A 19,422-nucleotide genomic window follows, 5' to 3' on the forward strand; every position below is an offset into this window, starting at 1 on the left:
GTTTAATTTATGACCCATCAATCGAGACAATGCTGTGATAAGACGTGATTCCACGGTCCGTTTCTTTCACCCGTTTCTCCTTTGTTTTTCTCCAAGGTAAAAAGACATCCACTCGGAAGAAGATTTTGATGACCTTTTATACAGACCATTGATGAACTTTTTCACAGACATTTGATGAACTTTTAGAGACTTTAACTTTCTATGGACACTTGAAAAAAAACTTTGCTTGCCACTTACAGCAAAGATACAGCACCCGGACAAGACATCAACAAGACATCCAAGGACAATCACATACATTATCATATGAATGCATTTATAACGCATGTTTCTTATCTTCATCTCTACGATCTTCAGGTAGTGACACACATAGTCGACAGGTAATATAGGCATATATATTAGCACTCACATATTTTCCCCCATCATGTATCATCAACTAATGTGCACCCCATTTGTTGGAACTAAAAGCCGAAAAGAGCTCGGTAGAGTTTGTTAGCCCACTTACAGACCCTTAATACGGGATAAGAAGGATTCAATGTATACTTCGCAATACCTCGAAGCTTATTTTAGAACATGTACGGCACGATGATACATGACCCCTCAGACATGAATTTCATACATACATGCTTTTACTATCCCACTAGGTCATACATTTCCCACCTTCTCCTCTCCTCCTTACACCCAATCATATATAGGTATTTCACGGTATTATATATTTTTCTGCTTAGTTGTTTAGATAAGTGGCAGTTATTGTTGACTGCCAAAGGGTGGACTGTCAAAGTCGAAAAATATCATGATGCATATGCCTTGTACTAACCCCTCATGCACACACGCGCTGCTCGTGCACCCACTCCCCCGTACGTGCACATACCCGCAAGTTGCGTAAGGGACGCAACAGCATCTCGTGCGCATGAAATGTGTATTTACGGCGGAGTTTGTAAGCGTGTAGCGTGCGACTCGATCGTAGCATATTTAACCCATATAGTGTGTTTTATAGCTAATATTCCCCTAGACAATGTCAGCGAGTATGTTTAGTTTAAACGGTTCCTGGACAGAGAGATTCCTCTTTGCATGATAGGAAGGGTCAGATAAAGATTGAAAGGTGGTGTCTAGTATCCAGCTTTAGGATATTTTAAGGGTAACATTTCGGTGTTGGTTAGGAAAGGATCGCTCGCTCCTGCGTATAGTTATGTGCAAAAGTAGTTTATGAACATATATTGTATTTGCTGTAAATTACACATGCGGCGGGAATCCTGAGGATACCTCCCACCAGAGCAGTTGGAGAAAGACACAGCCCACCTGTTCAAATCCACCTATGACCTTTGCTATAATGTGGAGACACATTCCTGTGTCCAATGAACAATGAGATTATAGGGACCATTGTATTGTGAATGTATGTTGTGTATATAAAGACCACCATTGCCTGGCCAGACACTCACTCTCTCTGAAGGCTTTCTCTCTGAATGCTGAGGGCTGGATCCAGGACGCGCTTGCGAATCATCCCCACGTATGTATATTTCTCTGTAGCCATTTTATTATCCATTCTGTTCGCCATTCGTTTCAATTTGTTCACTCTTGTTTGTTATTGTTCATATTATTCTCTGTTATTGTGTTAGATTTTGATGTTAGTTTGTAGTGTATAACTTGTATTGTGTTTTTCCCGTTTGCTCTAAACAATCCACGGCAGTGTTAGAACTGCTGCGGTTTTAAATCCAAACCAGGTCTTGTGTTTTCACTGTTTACTGCAAAGGGCTTTTCTTAGCGTCTTAATCGCTCAAACAGCATACACATTGTTAAGGTTTTTAAGCGTTACATCATTGTAGTATTTGACTACTAAGGTTTAGAGTATAAGCATATTCATACTGTGTTTTATTAATAAGGTTTACTGTGTATCATTCTGTGAGCGTCTGCGCCGCTCGTGTCTCACTCTCACGGCGCAGCGTCCGCTACGCCAATAGTGTAGCAGTACGGTACTCGGTATGCCTATAGCGTGCTTGATACGAAGCGTGAATCCGTGAGCGTGCGTGTTGCTCATGCGTCGCGCCCATGGCCTAGCGTCTGCTACGCTAAGTGCGTACCCCTACGGTAATCAGTGCGCCAATAGCGTACTTAGTCCGTAATAGTATATAGCTTATGTTTAAAGGTAATATTTGACATTATCAGTTCTGAATCCAATTTGTTAGGCTAGGTGACTCCTCCCATTTCCAAGATTCCTCTGAAGAATCCTTGAGCACTAGGCCTGCTTCTGCTGCTGAGGGTGGTTCTTCATCCCAGAAGTGAACCAAGAAGACTGCTAGTAGTAGTTTCACAAAACAATTGAGTGTTAAACAATCCTCTGAAAGAGCAACCAAGTATGACAGCTCATACCCAGTCGCACTGCGGATCACTGACTTCATGACGGCTATTTTAGTATTAGATCTGTATCCAATATCCTCCATTAATGCAGTGAGTTTTACACAGTTAATTGAGGTTCTGTGTTGCCCGTAGCAAATTCCATCTTGGTTCCATTTTACCGGAAAAGCCATTCTTTGGCTGTACCAGGACATTGAACAAAACCTGATTATTGGCCTACAAAATGCCTTTGCACCCACTGTTAACTTAACCACAGATATGTGTACAAGCAGTAGAGGGCAAACTAAAGATTTCATGACTGTGACAGCCCACTGAGTGTGTAAATCACCTTTAGTAGAAGCAGTTTCTAACAAACAATGCCGGCAAGTTCAAAGGCAGGCTGCTCTGTGTATCTCCGACTTCACTAAGAGGCATACCACTGACAACCTCTAACAAAAACTAAGGGATGGAATAGCACCATGGCTTACTTCATTTGGACTCCTCAAGTTTTCTGATTTCTGATAATACCATAAATAATGTTAAAGGATTACAGCTAGGTGAATTCCAACACACACCCTGTTTTGCGATCAACTAGGTGGTACAGTTGTTTTTTTAAATGACAGGGGTGTGCAGGATATTTTGTCTATAGCCCGAATAATTTGGGGACATTTTTGGCATTTCGAGATTGCAGCACCTACAAGAACAGTTCAATTTGCCCTGCCACCACCTGAGGCAAGAGGGGGTAACAAGATGGAACTCCGCCTTTTTTATGCTTCAGCAGATAGAGGGACAGCAAAAGCATCCAGAGCTATACAACAAGCCATGACATTGAGAGAGGAGGGGGTATGTACAGATGGAGCCATGCTCATCTGTCCCTTTAATATGATTAACTGAGCCAGGGCAGTCAGACTTAATCCCCTGTTGTAATGACTTAGGCCCTCATTCCGAGTTGATCGCTCGCTAGCTACTTTTTGCAGCCATGCAAACACATAGTCGCCGCCCACGGAGGAGTGTATTTTCGCTTTGCAAGTGTGCGATCGCATGTGCAGCCGAGCGGGATGAAAATATTTTTTGCAGTTTCAGAGTAGGTCTGAACTTAGCCCTTGCGATCACTTCAGCCTGTCCGGTCCCGGAATTGATGTCAGGTGCTCGCCCTGCAAATGCCTGGACACGCCTGCGTTTTTCCTACCACTCCCAGAAAACGGTCAGTTAAAACCCATAAACGCCCTCTTTCTGTCAATCTCCTTGCAAACGCCCGTGCAAATGGATTTGTCGCTAGAAGCATTGCCCAGCAACAATGCTGTTTGTACCCGTACGATGCGCGTGCACATTGCGGTGCAAACGCATGCGCAGTAGTAACCTGATCGCTGCGCTGTGAAAATCGTCAGTGTGCGATCAACTCGGAATGACCCCCTTAATCCCCTGCTGTATTGTTCTCTCTGTATTGTATTGCAGCTGTGAACAAAAAATTAAAGGCTTATGCTAATAAGTTTAATAATTAATAAATAATAATATTAATAATTAATAAGCCTATGTGCAGCAGAGATGGCTAGATGAGCGTGGCTTCATCTGTACCTTAGTCCAGCTCAGTGGAGAATACTTTTCTTTCTTGTGCAAGGTGTTGAAATTCTTCAAGGTAGTCACCTATGAGGTGAACTCAGACACTGAGTCAGGTGATTCCCCTAATTGGGATTTTGGAAAGCTACAGTAGCTGGACAAATTAATGGAGGAGCTGAAATTAAGCAATTATGCAAACTACAGTGCATCCAGAAAGTATTCACAGCGCTTCACTTTTTCCACATTGTGTTATGTTACAGCCTTATTCCAAAGTGGAATAAATTAATTTTTACCTTAAAATTCTACACACAATACCCCATAATGACAACGTGAAAAGTTCTTTTGAGATTTTTGCAAATTTTGCAAAATTCCACAGTAGACGTTTTTGTTACTCCGGATAGCTTTTTCAAATGCAATATTATTTTTTTATTTTGTAGATTACCTTAATGGATGCTAATTATGTGATGGATGAAACTCTGGGCACAACAACATTTCAGATCTCATCCTTGAAGCCTGGACAAAAAACAGAAATTCCTTTTACATTTAACAAGGTAAGCAATGCAATCACAATATAGTCAAAAAAATAAGTACATAAACTAAGGCTAAAATGAAATGTACTGTGCATACATTTTAAACATTTAGATACGATAAGGAAACAGTCTGTATTCTCAATTAGCGTTGCGTATTGTATTTGCAGTATCTTTCATAAAATGTTGAGTTATATTTATGCAAACCAAATATTGTTCTTTTTCTGGGGGCAAATGTACTAAGCCTTGAAGAGAGATAAAGTACCGGTTAATCAGCTTCTAACTGCAATGTTACATATATCTTTAGATTAGATTACATCTTGACGGCAAATCGGCCTGTCAAGTCTGCCCTAAATGCATGTACATACACACAAACATACACACTAGGGTTAATATTTGTTGGGAGCCAATTAACCTACCAGTATGTTTTTGGATTGTGGAAGGAAAACAAAGTACTTGGATGATACAAGCTACAAGAATCAGGGCTAGGAAGCACAATATGCACTTGGGTCAAAAACTGGTTAGATAATACGGAGCAGCGAGTTGTGGTTAATGGATCTTTTTCAACCTGGACTGAAGTGCTAAGTGGTGTGCCGCAAGGCTCAGTATTAGGACCGCTATTGTTCAATATTTTCATTAACAACCTAACAAGGTCTAGAAAGCATGGTGTCAATTTTTGCAGATGATACCAAATTGTGTAAAGTTATAAATGCGGAGGGGGATGCTCAGTCGCTTCAGAACGACTTAGGTAAATTAGAAGCTTGGGCAGCGAAATGGAGAATTCGCTTCAATACAGACAAGTGTAAGGTAATGCACTGTGGTAACAAGAACAAAAATAACACCTACCTACTAAATGGGGTAAAATTAGGGGATTCTGTACTGGAAAAGGACTTAGGTGTCCTCATAGATAGCAAACTAAGCAGTAGTACCCAAAGTAGGACTGCAGCAAAGAAGGCTAATAAGATATTAGCATGCATAAAATGGGGAATTGATGCTAGGGACGAGAGTATTATACTCCCGTTATATAAATCACTTGTGAGGCCACACCTTGAATACTGTGTACAATTCTGGGCACCTTACTACAAAAAGGATATCCTGGAGCTAGAAAAGGTTCAAAGGCGGGCGACCAAACTAATTAAGGGTATGGAGATGCTGGAATACGCGGAAAGGCTTGCAAGACTAGGCATGTTTACACAGGAAAAGAGGAGATTAAGAGGGGACATGATCAACATTTACAAATATATAAGGGGACATTATACAGATCTTGCGCAGGACCTGTTTTTGGTTAGATCAACACAGAGAACTCGTGGACACTCGCTCAGGTTAGAGGAGAGGAGATTCCGCACAATACGGCGTAAAGGCTTTTTTACGGTAAGGACGATACGTGTTTGGAATTCCCTGCCTGAGGGAGTTGTAATGGCCGACTCAGTCAACACCTTTAAGAATGGGTTAGATAAATTCCTAATGGATAAGGATATCCAGGGTTACGATGCATAGTCACGCACTATGGTTATTATAAAAAAGAGGGGTAAAACGTAACGGCAGTCATCAACTTCAGTCAAAATTTTCTACAAAATAATCGTGCATAGGAGACCACACATTGGTTGAACTCGATGGAAATTGTCTTTTTTCAACCTTAGATACTATGTTACTATGTTACAATGATACCCATGCATACAAAGTCCACACAATATACAAACTCCACACAGTGGTGGGAGTTGAACTCATGACCTTAGTATTGCCCGACTCCTTCCAAGGTTAATTGAGGGGAAAAAAAAGTGTAAAAAAAATTATATATATATATATATATATATATATATATATATACACACACAGTATATAATAGTTAGAGACGGCACTCTCCGGACTTTATAAGCGTAGAAAAGAAGGCTATATGCCCTTAAATAGCAGTCATCGTTTCGGTTTTATTAAAAAAACCTTCGTCAGGACATAAAACAAACCAAAATCTTACCTTACATATATACATATGTCACGCTCGGCGTAAGTTGGGGTTCCGACAACCTAGTTTTGGCTGAAGGGACAGCTACCTGTGAGGAGAGTAAATGAGGTGGCTGAATATAATTCCTCCTCATGGGGTGGAAGCCAAACTAAGTGTTAACGTTGGCCGGAGGGCGTAAAGAAAAGGAGGAATTCGTATGAAGATAACTGTCATTTAATGGATAATCAGGCTGTACATTAATATTGGAGAAATGTAAGAAACTGGAAGAATTAGAGTCTATGGTTAAATGATTTGAAGAGTGAAGCTGAAGAACTCTGGTAAAGAAGAACTGAAGACTGTGTTTTATGATTAAAAGACGAGGCTGAAGAACTTGGACTTTGAAGAAATGAAGACTGTGGTTTGTGATTTAAAGACGAGGCTGAAGAACTTGGACTTTGAAGAAATGAAGACGTCTGCGGGAACTGCCATTAGCACCTGTAGCTCCTCTACGACCTGGGACCCCGTGAGCGCTTCCACGAGTGGCAACAGACTTAGACAGCAGGACTGCAGCAGCGTTTAGGTAACCGATGGATGAGAGCAACCAGGACCAGGGAACCAGAAGTAACCTGGGAGCACAGAGCTGGAGAACCTTTCACAAGGAGGTAACTTGAAGCACTGGCACTCTCCCTCTTAGCCAGCCACCTTTTGTAAGGGGAGAACAGACAGGATTGGCTGGACACAGATTGGGAACTTTATTGGTAATACTCTGGTCTCCAACATGGCTGCCCCCAACACAGGAGACATACTTAGCTGTTAGCACACAGCTTTAGCCAGCTTCTGTCTCTGACACACTATACTGTGTCACCACTAGAGGACCTTACCGCAGCAATCCCCGCCGCAGCGCCCGGCTCTCCAAACCCTCGGCCTCCAGCCCTTGGCAGCCGCACATCCGTCCAGGAGGACCCGCATCCAGCAGCTCCCTGCCGCCGCAGCCGCTTCAACCAGCGGGACGGTAACCCGCGGGAGCACCCGCCAGAGGTAAGGCTCCGGAGTCTGACAGTACCCCCCCTTTTTAGGGTGGGCTCTGAACACTCATGTGCTTTCATCGGATTCTTGGTATAAAAGGCCCGGACTAATCTTGGAGCGTGGACGTCAACTTCAGAAACCCAGGATCTTTCTTCCGGTCCATATCCCTTCCAATCAATAAGATATTGGAGACGACCATATCTTTTACGACAGTCAAGGATCCTATGAACTTCAAATTCTTATCCTTGAGCAGCTAGCACCTTGGGAGATCTAGGAAGCGCAGCCCGAAAACGGTTAACTATGAGAGGCTTCAGTAAGGAGATGTGAAATGCATTTGGGATTTCCAAGTATGGAGGCAACGTCACTTTGTATGCTACTGGATTCAATACTGTTTCAATAGGATATGGTCCAATTAATCTGGGGGCAAATTTCTTGGAAGGGACCTTGAGTCTTAAGTTTCGAGTAGAAATCCAGACTTGATCACCCACTTTGAGACTAGGGACAGCCTTCTGTTTCCGATCTGCAATTTTTTTTTATTTATTGGATGTTTTAAGCAGAGCCTCATGAACTTGTTTCCACATTTTAGTGAATTGCTGTAGGGCTATATCTGCGGCAGGTACTTTGAGAGCTGGAAGAGATTGGAAAGCAGGAACATGTGGATGAAGTCCATAATTCACATAAAAGGGTGTGGAATGGGTAGCGGAATGGTAGAGATTATTGTGAGCAAATTCAGCAAATGGAAGATTGTCCAGCCAATCGTCCTGAGAAGAAGACATGAAGATTCGTAGGACAGTCTCTAAGTCTTGGTTCACTCTCTCAGTTTGGCCATCCGTTTGGGGATGGTATGCAGAGGAGAAACTTAATTCCATTCCAAGAGCTGAACTCAGTGCCCTCCAGAATTTAGCCACAAATTGAGGACCTTGATCGGAAACTATCTCTTGTGGAAGTCCATGTAACCGGAAGATGTCTGATATGAAAAATTTTGATAGTTGTGGAGCGGTTGGAAGACCTGTGAGTGGGACAAAGTCCGCCATTTTGGAAAATCGGTCCACAATGACTCAAATGGTGTTTCGTCCTCTGGAGACAGTTAGGTCAGTTATAAAATCCATGGAGATGTGTGTCCAGGGTTTTTGTGAAACCAATAGCGGATGAAGAAAACCCGATGGTGATCCTCTTGGACTTTTATGTTGGGCGCACTTTGGGCAGGCAGCTATGAATTCCAAAACATCCGTCTTCAGATGAGGCCACCAATAGGAGCATTGGATGAACTTAAGAGTCTTGAGGCTACCTCCGTGTCCCATACATGGTGAGGTATGAGCCCACGTGAGCAGTCTTTTTCAGAGTTCTGGTGCAACTAAGGTTTTTCTCGGTGGAGGAAGCGAAGCAGTATGAGTTGCAGCAAAGGAGGCAGGATCTAGGATGAATTGTCTGTCCGGAAGATCTGCGGACTCATCTGAACTCATTGAATTATAGAGCGCGTCTGCTTTCCGATTAAGAGACCCTGGACGATAACTGAGCTTGAAAGAAAAACGGGAGAAGAACAGTTCCCACTTGGCTTGCCGTGGGTTTAAACATCGGGCGGTCTGAAGATATAAAAGATTTTTGTGATCCGTGGTTACTGAGATTGGGTGGTGAGCTCCTTCCAGCAAGTACCTCCACTCCTCAAAAGCAAGTTTTATGGCAAGCAATTCTTGTTCTCCAGTGGCGTAGTTTTGTTCTGCCGGAGAGAATCTTCGGAAAAAATAAGCACAAGTATTAGCTTTCTGATTCTCGAAGTACTGGGATAAGACGGCCCCCACTACTACTGAAGAAGCATCCACCTCCACCTGAAAAGGACGACTGAGATGAGGTTGCCGAAGGATAGGAGCAGACATGAAGGCCTCTTTTAGAAACGAAAAGGCTTTTTGTGCCTCAGGTGGCCAAGCTGCAGAATTAGACCCTTTTCTTGTTAGTGCTGTAATCGGGCAGTGATGGAGGAATAATCTTTAATAAACTTCCTATAGAAATTGGCGAAACTTAAAAAACGCTGGATTCACTTCAGAGTGGTAGGAAGGGTCCAATCTCTGATTGCTTGGACTTTGGCAAGATTCATCTGTAATTCCCTCCCGGAAATGATGTAACCTAAGAAAGGGATGGGGGGAACCTCAGATGTGCACTTCTCCAGTTTACTAAAGAGTAGATTTTCCCTTATACATCTCAAGACTTCTCTGATCTGTTCCCAATGGACTTTCAGATCTTTGGAAAATATTAGAATATTGTCCAGATATACAACCAGGCACTTATAGAGGAGATCTCAGAATAATTCATTGACATAATTTTGGAAGACTGCTGGAGCATTACATAATCCAAAGGGCATCACCAGATATTCGTAATGCCCGTCGCGAGTATTGAACGCAGTCTTCCACTCGTCTCCTGTGCGAATGCGTATAAGATTATAATCTCCACGCAGGTCCAATTTGGTGAAAATGGTAGCCCCCTTTACTCGTTCAAATAGTTCGGGAATCAAGGGCAAGGGGTATCTATTCTTAACTGTAACTTCGTGAGGCCCCGGTAGTCGATGCAAGGCCGTAGGCCCATGTCTTTCTTCTTAACAAAAAAAAAAAACCCTGCCCCGGCTGGAGAAGAGGAAGGGCGAAGGAACCCTTTGGCCGAATTCTCCTGTATATACTCAGACATCACTTGGGTTTCCGGGAGAGATAAAGGATACGTTCGGCCTCTGGGAGGTGTTTTACCAGGCAGCAAATTGATAGGGCAGTCCCAACTTCGGTGGGGAGGCAAGGTATCCGCCCCTTGCTTACTGAAGACGTCCAGAAAGGGCTGATAGGCGTCTGGGAGATCAGTGGAGTATAGGGTAAGGAGTGGCTTGACGGTGGATAAACAGCTTTGAGAACACGACTCCCCCCAAGCGAGTACATCCATAATTTGCCAATCCAAGCAGGGGTTGTGCTCCTGTAACCACGGGAATCCTAGAATTATTTTTTGAGAGGCTTTGGGAATTGCCAGGAAAGAGAACTTCAGAATGGAGAATACCAATTTTCATCTTCAGAGGAACTGTACGGTGGGTGATGATCCCTTCAGGGATATAACTTCCGTCAACCATGGTGATAGAGATAGCTCGCTCCAAACGAATGGTTGGTATTCAGACTGTCGGACTAAGGCGGAAGTAATGAAACTTTCTGCAGCTCCAGAATCCAAAAGTGCTGTAACATGAAGGGAGGTAGAGGGAAGTTCCAGGCATACAGCCAACAGTGATTCCTTCCTGGTAAATTGGTTGGCGAATGCTCCTAGCTTAACCTCTCCTGCGTAAGCTAGGAGCTGGAGTTTCCTGGTTGTTGAATACAAGACTTAACAAAGTGGTCGGCCGCCCCACAATACATGCAGAGGTTGTCCTGTCTGCGTCTTTGACGTTCCTCATTGGTGAGACGAGAGCAGTTGACGTGCATGAGTTCTTCAGTAGACGGTGAGGATGGTCTAGGAGTGGGACAGGCCCAAGGTTTGGGTCGCTTGAACCTTGTTCTCTCAAGACATCGCTCCTTGTATCTTAGATCAATCTTGTTACATAAAGAAATAAACTGATCGAGCTTAACTGGCACATCCTGAGTGACCAGGTCATCTTTAATTTTGTCGGAGAGACCGTTCCAAAAGGCGGCAATGAGAGCCTCTTCATTCCTGTCCACTTAGGAAGACAAGAGTACGGAATTGGATCACGTACTGGGCGACGGAACAGGTTCCCTGACGCAGATGCAGAATCTCCAAAGAGGCAGAGGTGGTCCGGCCTGGCTCGTCAAAGATTTTATGAAAAGTTGCCACAAATTCCGGGTAATTCGAGAGTATGGGATCAGTTCTCTCCCATAAGGGTGAAGCCCAATCCGGAGCTGGTCCGGTCAGAAGTGAAATGATGTATGCGATTTTGGTCTGATCAGATGGACAGTTAGCTGACTGACGCTCAAACTGGATCTCGCTTTGATTGAGGAACCCTCGGCATTGCTTTGGACTACCGTCAAATTTACTGGTTGGCGGTAGTTGTAAACGAGGAAATGGAATCGACACTAGAGGATTAGGTGCTGGCGGATTGGAAGCTGGAACCGGAGTCCGAGATGTGGAAATGGCTGCGTGAAGAGAATCCAAACGAGTGGACATATTCTGCATGAACAGTACAATCTGTGCCTGCATGGCCTCCTGTTTATTTAGATGAGACAGAATATCCACAGAGGCATCGCCCTCGTTAGCCTGCCCACTTGCCGGATCCATTGGGCCAGTGCTTACTGTCACGCTCGGCGTAAGTTGGGGTTCCGACAACCGAGTTTTGGCTGAAGGGACAGTTACCTGTGGAGGAGAGTGAACGAGGTGGCTGAATGTAATTTCTCCTCATGGGGTGGAAGCCAAACTAAGTGTTAACGATGGCTAGAGGGCATAAAGAAAAGGAGGACTTCGTAGGAAGATAACTGTAGTTTTAATGAATAATCAGGCTGTACACGAATATTGGAGAAATAGAAGAAACTGGAAGAATTAGAGTCTATGGTTAAATGACTTGAAGAGTGAAGCTGAAGAACTCTGGTACAGAAGAAATGAAGACTGTGTTTTATGATTAAAAGACGAGGCTGAAGAACTTGGACTTTGAAGAAATGAAGACTGTGGTTTGTGATTGAAAGACTAGGCTGAATAACTTGGACTTTGAAGAAATAAAGACTGTGGTTTGTGATTGAAAGACGAGGCTGAAGAACTTGGACTTTGAAGAAATAAAGACATCTGCGGGAACTGCCATTAGCACCTGGAGCTCCTCTACAACCTGGGACCGCGTGAGCGCTTCCACGAGTGGCAACGGACTTAGACAACAGGACTGCAGCAGCGTTTAGGTAACCGATGGATGAGAGCAACCAGGACCAGCGAACCAGAAGTAACCTGGGAGCACAGAGCCGGAGAACCTTTCACAAGGAGGTAACTTGAAGCACTGGCACTCTCCCTCTGAGCCAGCCCTCATTTGTAAGGGGAGAACACGCAGGATTGGCTGGACACAGATTGGGAACTTTATTGGTAATACTCTGGTCTCCAACATGGCTGCCCCCAGCACAGGAGACATACTTAGCTGTTAGCACACAGCTTTAGCCAGCTTCTGTCTCTGACACACTATACTGTGTCACCACTAGAGGACCTTACCGCAGTGATCCCCGCCGCAGCGCCCGGCTCTCCAGACCCTCGGCCCCCCCGGCCCTTGGCAGCCACACATCCATCCAGGAGGACCCGCCGCCAGCAGCTCCCTGCCGCCACAGCCGCGCCAACCAGCGTGACGGTAGCCCGCAGGAGCACCCGCCGGAGGTAAGGCTCCGGAGCCTGACAACATTCACCAAGTGCCGAAGTGAGGATCCACCATGCTGCACGCCGGGGCGGGATGACATCACAGAGCTGCGACGCGCGACTCTCTGCTCTTCTCCGTCCCAGCCATTGCCTAGCAATGGTAAAACAAATTAAAAAGTGCCTTCACCAAAATCGTAACACATACATAAAACACCAGGAGAGCTTATACTAACATTAATGAGAGTATCTCCTGTTAGCATTTTCCAAGGGGCAACAGTATAAATACAGCCTTAGAAAACAGAGCTCCAATAACTCCAAGACTCATAACAGAAAACAAGTACATGCTATATAACCGCAGTACTTAATAACAATAATAGTGATATTGTAGCAATAAGTGCTGTAATACACAAAGACAAAGCTATATCTTAACTTTTACCTCCAAAGAAACAGGATCTCATCCAAAGCAATTAAATAACAGATCTAAATTAAAGTCAAGTCACAGAAAGCTATTTTAGCCAGAGTATACATTCAGTCCATAAGATCTAAGCTAAGGTTAAATCACAGAAAGCTGTTTAAGCCAGTGTTTTCATTCTGTCCATAAGGGGAGACAGTGTTTAATCTGTGAACCCAGCGTGCCTCACACTGTAGGAGCTTTCTTCCTCTGTCTCCCCCTCTAATGCTACTTGGAACATAATCAATAATTTTGTAGCGTAAAGTCGCTAAACTATGTTTAAATAATTTGAAGTGTCTGGCCACTGGTTGTTCCTGTGTACAACCCTCCGATGCTTTTCTGATTGACATGCGGTGTGTCGCCATCCATTCTTTGAATGTCACTGTAGTCTTCCCTACATACATTAAACCACATGGGCACCTTATGAAGTATACCACAAATTTATTGGTACAATTTAGGACATGTTTAATTGGTATACGTGTTCCATTATGTGGATGTGTAAAATCAGAACCTGTTTCCATAAACCTACAGGTCGTACAACCTGTACATTTGTAACAACCCGTTTTTTTTGTCAAAAATGTCCTAGTGGTCATGGATCCTTGTAAGTTTGAAATGTCATTCTGTACCAGAAGATCTTTGAGATTCTTATTTCTCCTGTAGCTTGGCATAAGGGACAGATTTTTTAAAGATTTCAGGTCTGGGTCGCCCTATACAATCGGCCACAGTCTTTTGTCGGATTGCATCCGTCCATTGCTGGAAGGATGGTATTGTTGAACAAAGATCATTTTATCCTGTATTCTATTAACATTATAGGATCCCTGTATCAGGCTGTCCCTGGTCTGATTCAGAGCCTTGTTTTTAGCTTTGCATACTTCTTTCAGATCATATCCTCTCATGCAAAAATCCTGAACTATCCTGTCGATTTCCTTAATCGCATTTTCCTTGTTACTTGAAATCCTGCAGACCCTCAGGAATTGGGAAAACGGTAGCCCCTTAATGAAAGGAGTAGGATGTTGGCTAGAAGCACTGTCTGTGGGCTTTTTATAGAGACTTGTAATGATTTGCCCATCGTCCAAAGTTACAAGTACATCTAAAAAGTTAACACTGTGCTAATCTCAAATGTGAATTTAATAATATCGTCTTGTTCATTTATAAACAAAATCATTTGAGTAAGTTCTTCCTGTGTACCTCGCCAAATGAGGAAGAGGTCATCTATATAGCGGGTAATCCACACTATATATTCCACAAATCCTGGATTAGAATAAAAATAATTATTCTCAATCATAAACATATATGCATTTGCAAACGCCGGGGCCACGCAAGAACCCATTGCGCAACCCCCGGCGCTGCAAATACCATTTCTGATCAAATAGAAAATAATTTCTCTTCAATGTGAGTTCTAACAGTTGTAAGAAAAATTGCAAGTTGGGTCAGTTGTATAGTGGATTTTCCTCAAGGAGCTTTTCGATGGCTAGAATCCCTTTATCATAGGGAATATTGGTGTACAATGATATGACATCCATAGTACACAGGATACAATCAGATGGTAATGATGGTAAAGTTAATAATTTCCTATTAAAGGTAGTCGTGTCCTTTAAATAGATAGTCTTGCTTTGTACAGCTGGTTGCTGGTAATGGTCCAAAAACTTTGACACTTTGCAATATATTACATCCCTGGCCGATATAATCTGCCTACCCATTTTTTCCCGTGCGTAATTTGGGGATAATATATAGAACAGAGCAAACTGGATGATTCTGTGTAAGGTTTTTATGTACTTCCTCAGAAATAATATGATCTTTTACTGCTTTGCTCAAGATCTCTTCCAGCTCTCGTTGATAATCAATAACTGGATCTCCAGGGAGCAGTTCATAAACAGAGGGGTCACTCAGTTGATTATAGATTTTGTCCTTATAGTCCTTAAGGTTTAAGACCACTACCCCGCCCCCTTTGTCTGCGGGGCAGATTACGATGTCTTCATATGATCTTAATTGTTGCAATGCCTGCCGTTCTTCTTTAGTCAAATTGTTGTATGTGTACTGGAATTGTACGACAGGCATTTGGTTCAGCGCACGGTTTTAACATTTAATGGACATGTTTGATGTGGGGTCAAACTGTGATTTAGTTCTAATGCATGCAGGGACAATGCTTTGTGTTCTTGAAAGGGGTGAAGGGTGTTTCACTTTTTAATTTGTTTTACCATTGCTAGGCAACGGCTGGGACGGAGAAGCGTAGAGAGTCGCGCGTCGCAGCTCTGTGACGTCATCCCGCCCCGGCGTGCAGCATGCAGGGACAATGCTTTGTGTTCTTGAAAGGGGCGAAGGCTGTTTCTCAAAGAATTCTTTAATGCGGAGTTGTCTTGAGAATTGATGCGAGTCTATCCTCCACTGGAAGTCATCAAAAGTGCTCGTCGGTACAAACTATAATTCTCTGTTGAGTGCAGTGATTTCGGTTTTAGTTAACTCCCTGAGAGGTTAAAAACAGGATTTTGATACCTACCGGTAAATCCTTTTCTCCTAGTCCGTAGAGGATGCTGGGGTTCACTTCATGACCATGGGGTATAGATGGTTCCGCAGGAGCCATGGGCACTCTTAAGACTTTTCAATGGGTGTGAACTGGCTCCTCCCTCTATGCCCTTCCTCCAGACCTCAGTTATAGGAACTGTGCCCAGGGAGACAGCAATTTGAGGAAAGGATTTACTTTAATACTAATGGTGAGATACATACCAGCTCACACCTCAACCATGCTGCACAACATGGCATTCAACATAACACACGCTATCAGGCATTAACCAATTACAGCAAACATGCTGAAACTAATAAAACACAACATGTGTAACTCTAATAAACAAAACTGCAGGTAAAGTACGCACTGGGACGGGTGCCCAGCATCCTCTACGGACTAGGAGAAAAAGATTTACCGGTAGGTATCAAAATCCTGTTTTCTCATACGTCCTAGAGCAGGGGTGGGCAATTATTTCAGCTGAGGGGCCACTTGACATTTCCTGTCAGTATCCGAGGGCCACATACAAAATAGCAGCTCGCCCCACTTGCCAAAAATATAGGGACGTGGCTTCATGTGGAAGGGGTGTGGGCAAAAAATAATACAGATTCATATTAGGCTGCACAATAGTCTCCATTATTCAAATTGCGCCACACAGCGCCACTTACACACATTACACCAGGTAGAGCCCCTTTTACACACATTACGGCAGGTAGAGAGCCTTTTTACACATTAACATTTTATTTAGGATAATTATTGTGCAGCAAGCAAATTATCCAGTGTCTTATGGCCCCTGGGGAAAGGTGTGACACGGTGACAGAACACGGTGGGGGTGACACAGTGACAGAACACGGTGGGGGTGACACGGTGACAGAACACGGTGGGGGTGACACGGTGACAGAACACGGTGGGGGTGACACGGTGACAGAACACGGTGGGGGTGACACGGTGACAGAACACGGGGAGGGGGGGTGACAGTGACAGAACACGGGTGTGTGACAGTGACAGAAAACGGTGGGGGTGACACAGTGACAGAACACGGGGAGGGGGGGTGACAGTGACAGAACACGGATGTGTGACACGGTGACAGAACACGGGGGGGGTGACACAGTGAAAGAACACGGGGAGGGGGGGGTGACAGTGACAGAACATGGTAGGGGGTGACACGGTGACAGAACACGGGGAGGGGGGGGTGACAGTGACAGAACACGGGTGTGTGGCACAGTGACAGAAAACGGTGGGGGTGACACAGTGACAGAACACGGGGAGGGGGGGGTGACAGTGACAGAACACGGATGTGTGACACGGTGACAGAACATGGGGGGTGTGACACAGTGAAAGAACACGGGGAGGGGGTGGTGACAGAACATGGTGGGGGTGACACGGTGACAGAACACGGGGGGGGGTGACAGTGACAGAACACGGGTGTGTGACACAGTGATAGAAAACGGTGGGGGTGACACAGTGACAGAACACGGGGGGGGGGTGACTGTGACAGAACACGGATGTGTGACACGGTGACAGAACACGGGGGGTGTGACACAGTGAAAGAACACGGGGAGGGGGGGTGACAGTGACAGAACATGGTGGGGGTGACACGGTGACAGAACACGGGGAGGGGGGGTGACAGTGACAGAACACGGGTGTGTGACACAGTGACAGAAAACGGTGGGGGTGACAGTGACAGAACACGGGGAGGTGGGGTGACAGTGACAGAACACGGATGTGTGACACGGTGACAGAACACGGGGGTGTGACACAGTGAAAGAACACGGGGAGGGGGGTGACAGTGACAGAACATGGTGGGGGTGACACGGTGACAGAACACGGGGAGGGGGGTGACAGTGACAGAACACGGGCGGTGTGACAGAACACGGTGGGGGTGACAGTGACAGAACACGAATGTGTGACACGGTGACAGAACACGGGGAGGGGGGGTGAAAGAACACGGTGGGGGTGACAGTGACAGAGCACGGGGGGGGGGTGATACAGTGACAGAACACGGGGGGGTGACATAGTGACAGAACACGGGAGGGGTTGGTACAGCGAGAGCTAAAGATCTCTCCCCCAAACCTAAAAACAGTCTGACGCCACTGCCCGCACACACAAATACACACACACACACACACACACACACACACACACACACACACACACACACACACACTTTCTTTCACTTTTCCCATTAACTTACTGATCTGGCTGGCAGTGGCAGGAAGGATGGATCTGTAGCAGTCTGGCTCTTGTCCCGTGTAGCTCCGCCCCCTGAGGTCCCGTGTAGCCCCGCCCCCTCCTCGGCACGTAACCCCGCCCCCTTCTCGGCTGAACACAGCCGTTGTCACTGGGGACTCTGGAGGAGGCTGCTACAACGCAGCAGCAGGAGCAGCAGGGGAGAGAGGCGCCGCTGGCAGCTTGGAGGTACTGCAGTGGAGAGCAATGACAAGCAGCTCAGCCGGTCGGGCCGCTTGTCATTGCTCGCTGGTGGGAGGCAGTGGGCCGGGCAGCATCGGTTTGCGGGCCGCATCCGGCCCGCGGGCCGTATTTTGCCCACCCCTATCCTAGAGGATGCTGGGGTCCACTTCATGACCATGGGGTTTATACCAAAGCTCCAGTACGGGCGGGAGAGTGCGGATGTCCCTGCAGCACCGATTGACCGAACTTGAGGTCTTCATCGGCCAAGGTGTCAAACTTGTAGAATTTTGCACATGTGTTTGACCCCGACCAAGTACAGATGTATCCACCATTATCTTGAGTAGTTTTCTGTGCCTAGTCACAGCATGACTTATTAGCATAAACCCTTCAGCTATTGTTCTCAACTGCAATACAATACAGAGAACAATACAGCAGGGGATTAAGTCTGACTGGCCAGTCACAGTTAATCCTATTAACCGTCAAGATAAATGTGGATACATCTGTAGCTGCTCGTCAAAGTTGCAATGCCGCGACCCCCCGGGCAGCCGCCCAGGATGAGCCCACCTTCCAAGTGGAATGGGCCTTCACCGACGTCTGTAACGGCAATCCAGCCGTAGTATGAGCGTGCTGAATCGTACTTCTGAGCCAACGCGCAATAGTCTGCTTGGAAGCAGGATACCCAATCTTGATGGGAGCATACAGGACAAACAAAGACTCTGTTTTCCGTATTCGAGCTGTTCTAGCGACATAAATCTTCAAAGCTCTAACCACATCTAGAGACTTTGACTCAGTGAACTTGTCAGTAACTACTGGCACCACAATAGGTTGGTTTATGTGGAAAGATGAAACCACCTTTGGAAGAAAATGATGACGAGTTCTCAACTCTGCCCTATCTTCATGGAAGATCAGGTAAGGGCTCTTGTGGGGCAAGGCCCCCAACTCAGACACCCGCCGTGCGGATGCCAATGCCAAAAGCATCACCACTTTCCAAGTGAGAAACTTCAACTCTATCTCTTGTAGAGGCTCAAACCAATCCGATTGAAGAAACTGCAACACCACATTAAGGTCCCATAGTGCCACTGGAGGCACAAATGGAGGCTGGATGTGCAGAACCCCTTTCACGAAGGTCTGAACCTCTGGAATAGAGGCCAATTGTTTTTGGAAGAACACTGACAAGGCCGAAATCTGGACCTTGATTGACCCCAATCGGAGGCCCGCCACCACAACAGCCTGCAGAAAATGGAGAAAATGTCCCAAGTGAAACTCTTCCATAGGAGCCTTCTTGGATTCACACCAAGACACATATTTTCTCCAAATACGGTGGTAATGTTTCGACGTTACTCCTTTCCTGGCCTGAATAAGGGTGGGGATGACTTCCTTGGGAATA

General features: G+C 45.3%; 1 protein-coding gene and 1 long non-coding RNA gene across 4 annotated transcripts in view; one reads left to right on the top strand and one right to left on the bottom strand.

The window, feature by feature from the left end:
- The window catches only part of PLA2G4A (phospholipase A2 group IVA), a 772,031-nt gene that overhangs the window by 347,668 nt on the left and 404,941 nt on the right, over positions 1 to 19,422 (top strand). For all 3 annotated transcript variants that reach the window (XM_063940241.1, XM_063940242.1, XM_063940243.1), the window contains one exon: positions 4,323 to 4,436. In XM_063940241.1, the coding sequence (XP_063796311.1) occupies positions 4,323 to 4,436 (114 nt within the window). The remainder of the gene's footprint in view (positions 1 to 4,322; positions 4,437 to 19,422) is intronic.
- Positions 1 to 19,422, bottom strand: part of LOC134957967 (uncharacterized) — a 254,116-nt gene that overhangs the window by 228,009 nt on the left and 6,685 nt on the right. The window contains exon 2 of the long non-coding RNA XR_010186817.1: positions 4,328 to 4,398. This is a non-coding gene — a long non-coding RNA (uncharacterized LOC134957967). The remainder of the gene's footprint in view (positions 1 to 4,327; positions 4,399 to 19,422) is intronic.

Source organism: Pseudophryne corroboree, chromosome 9 (assembly GCF_028390025.1).
Source record: "Pseudophryne corroboree isolate aPseCor3 chromosome 9, aPseCor3.hap2, whole genome shotgun sequence".
Classification (NCBI taxonomy): Eukaryota; Metazoa; Chordata; class Amphibia; order Anura; family Myobatrachidae; genus Pseudophryne; species Pseudophryne corroboree.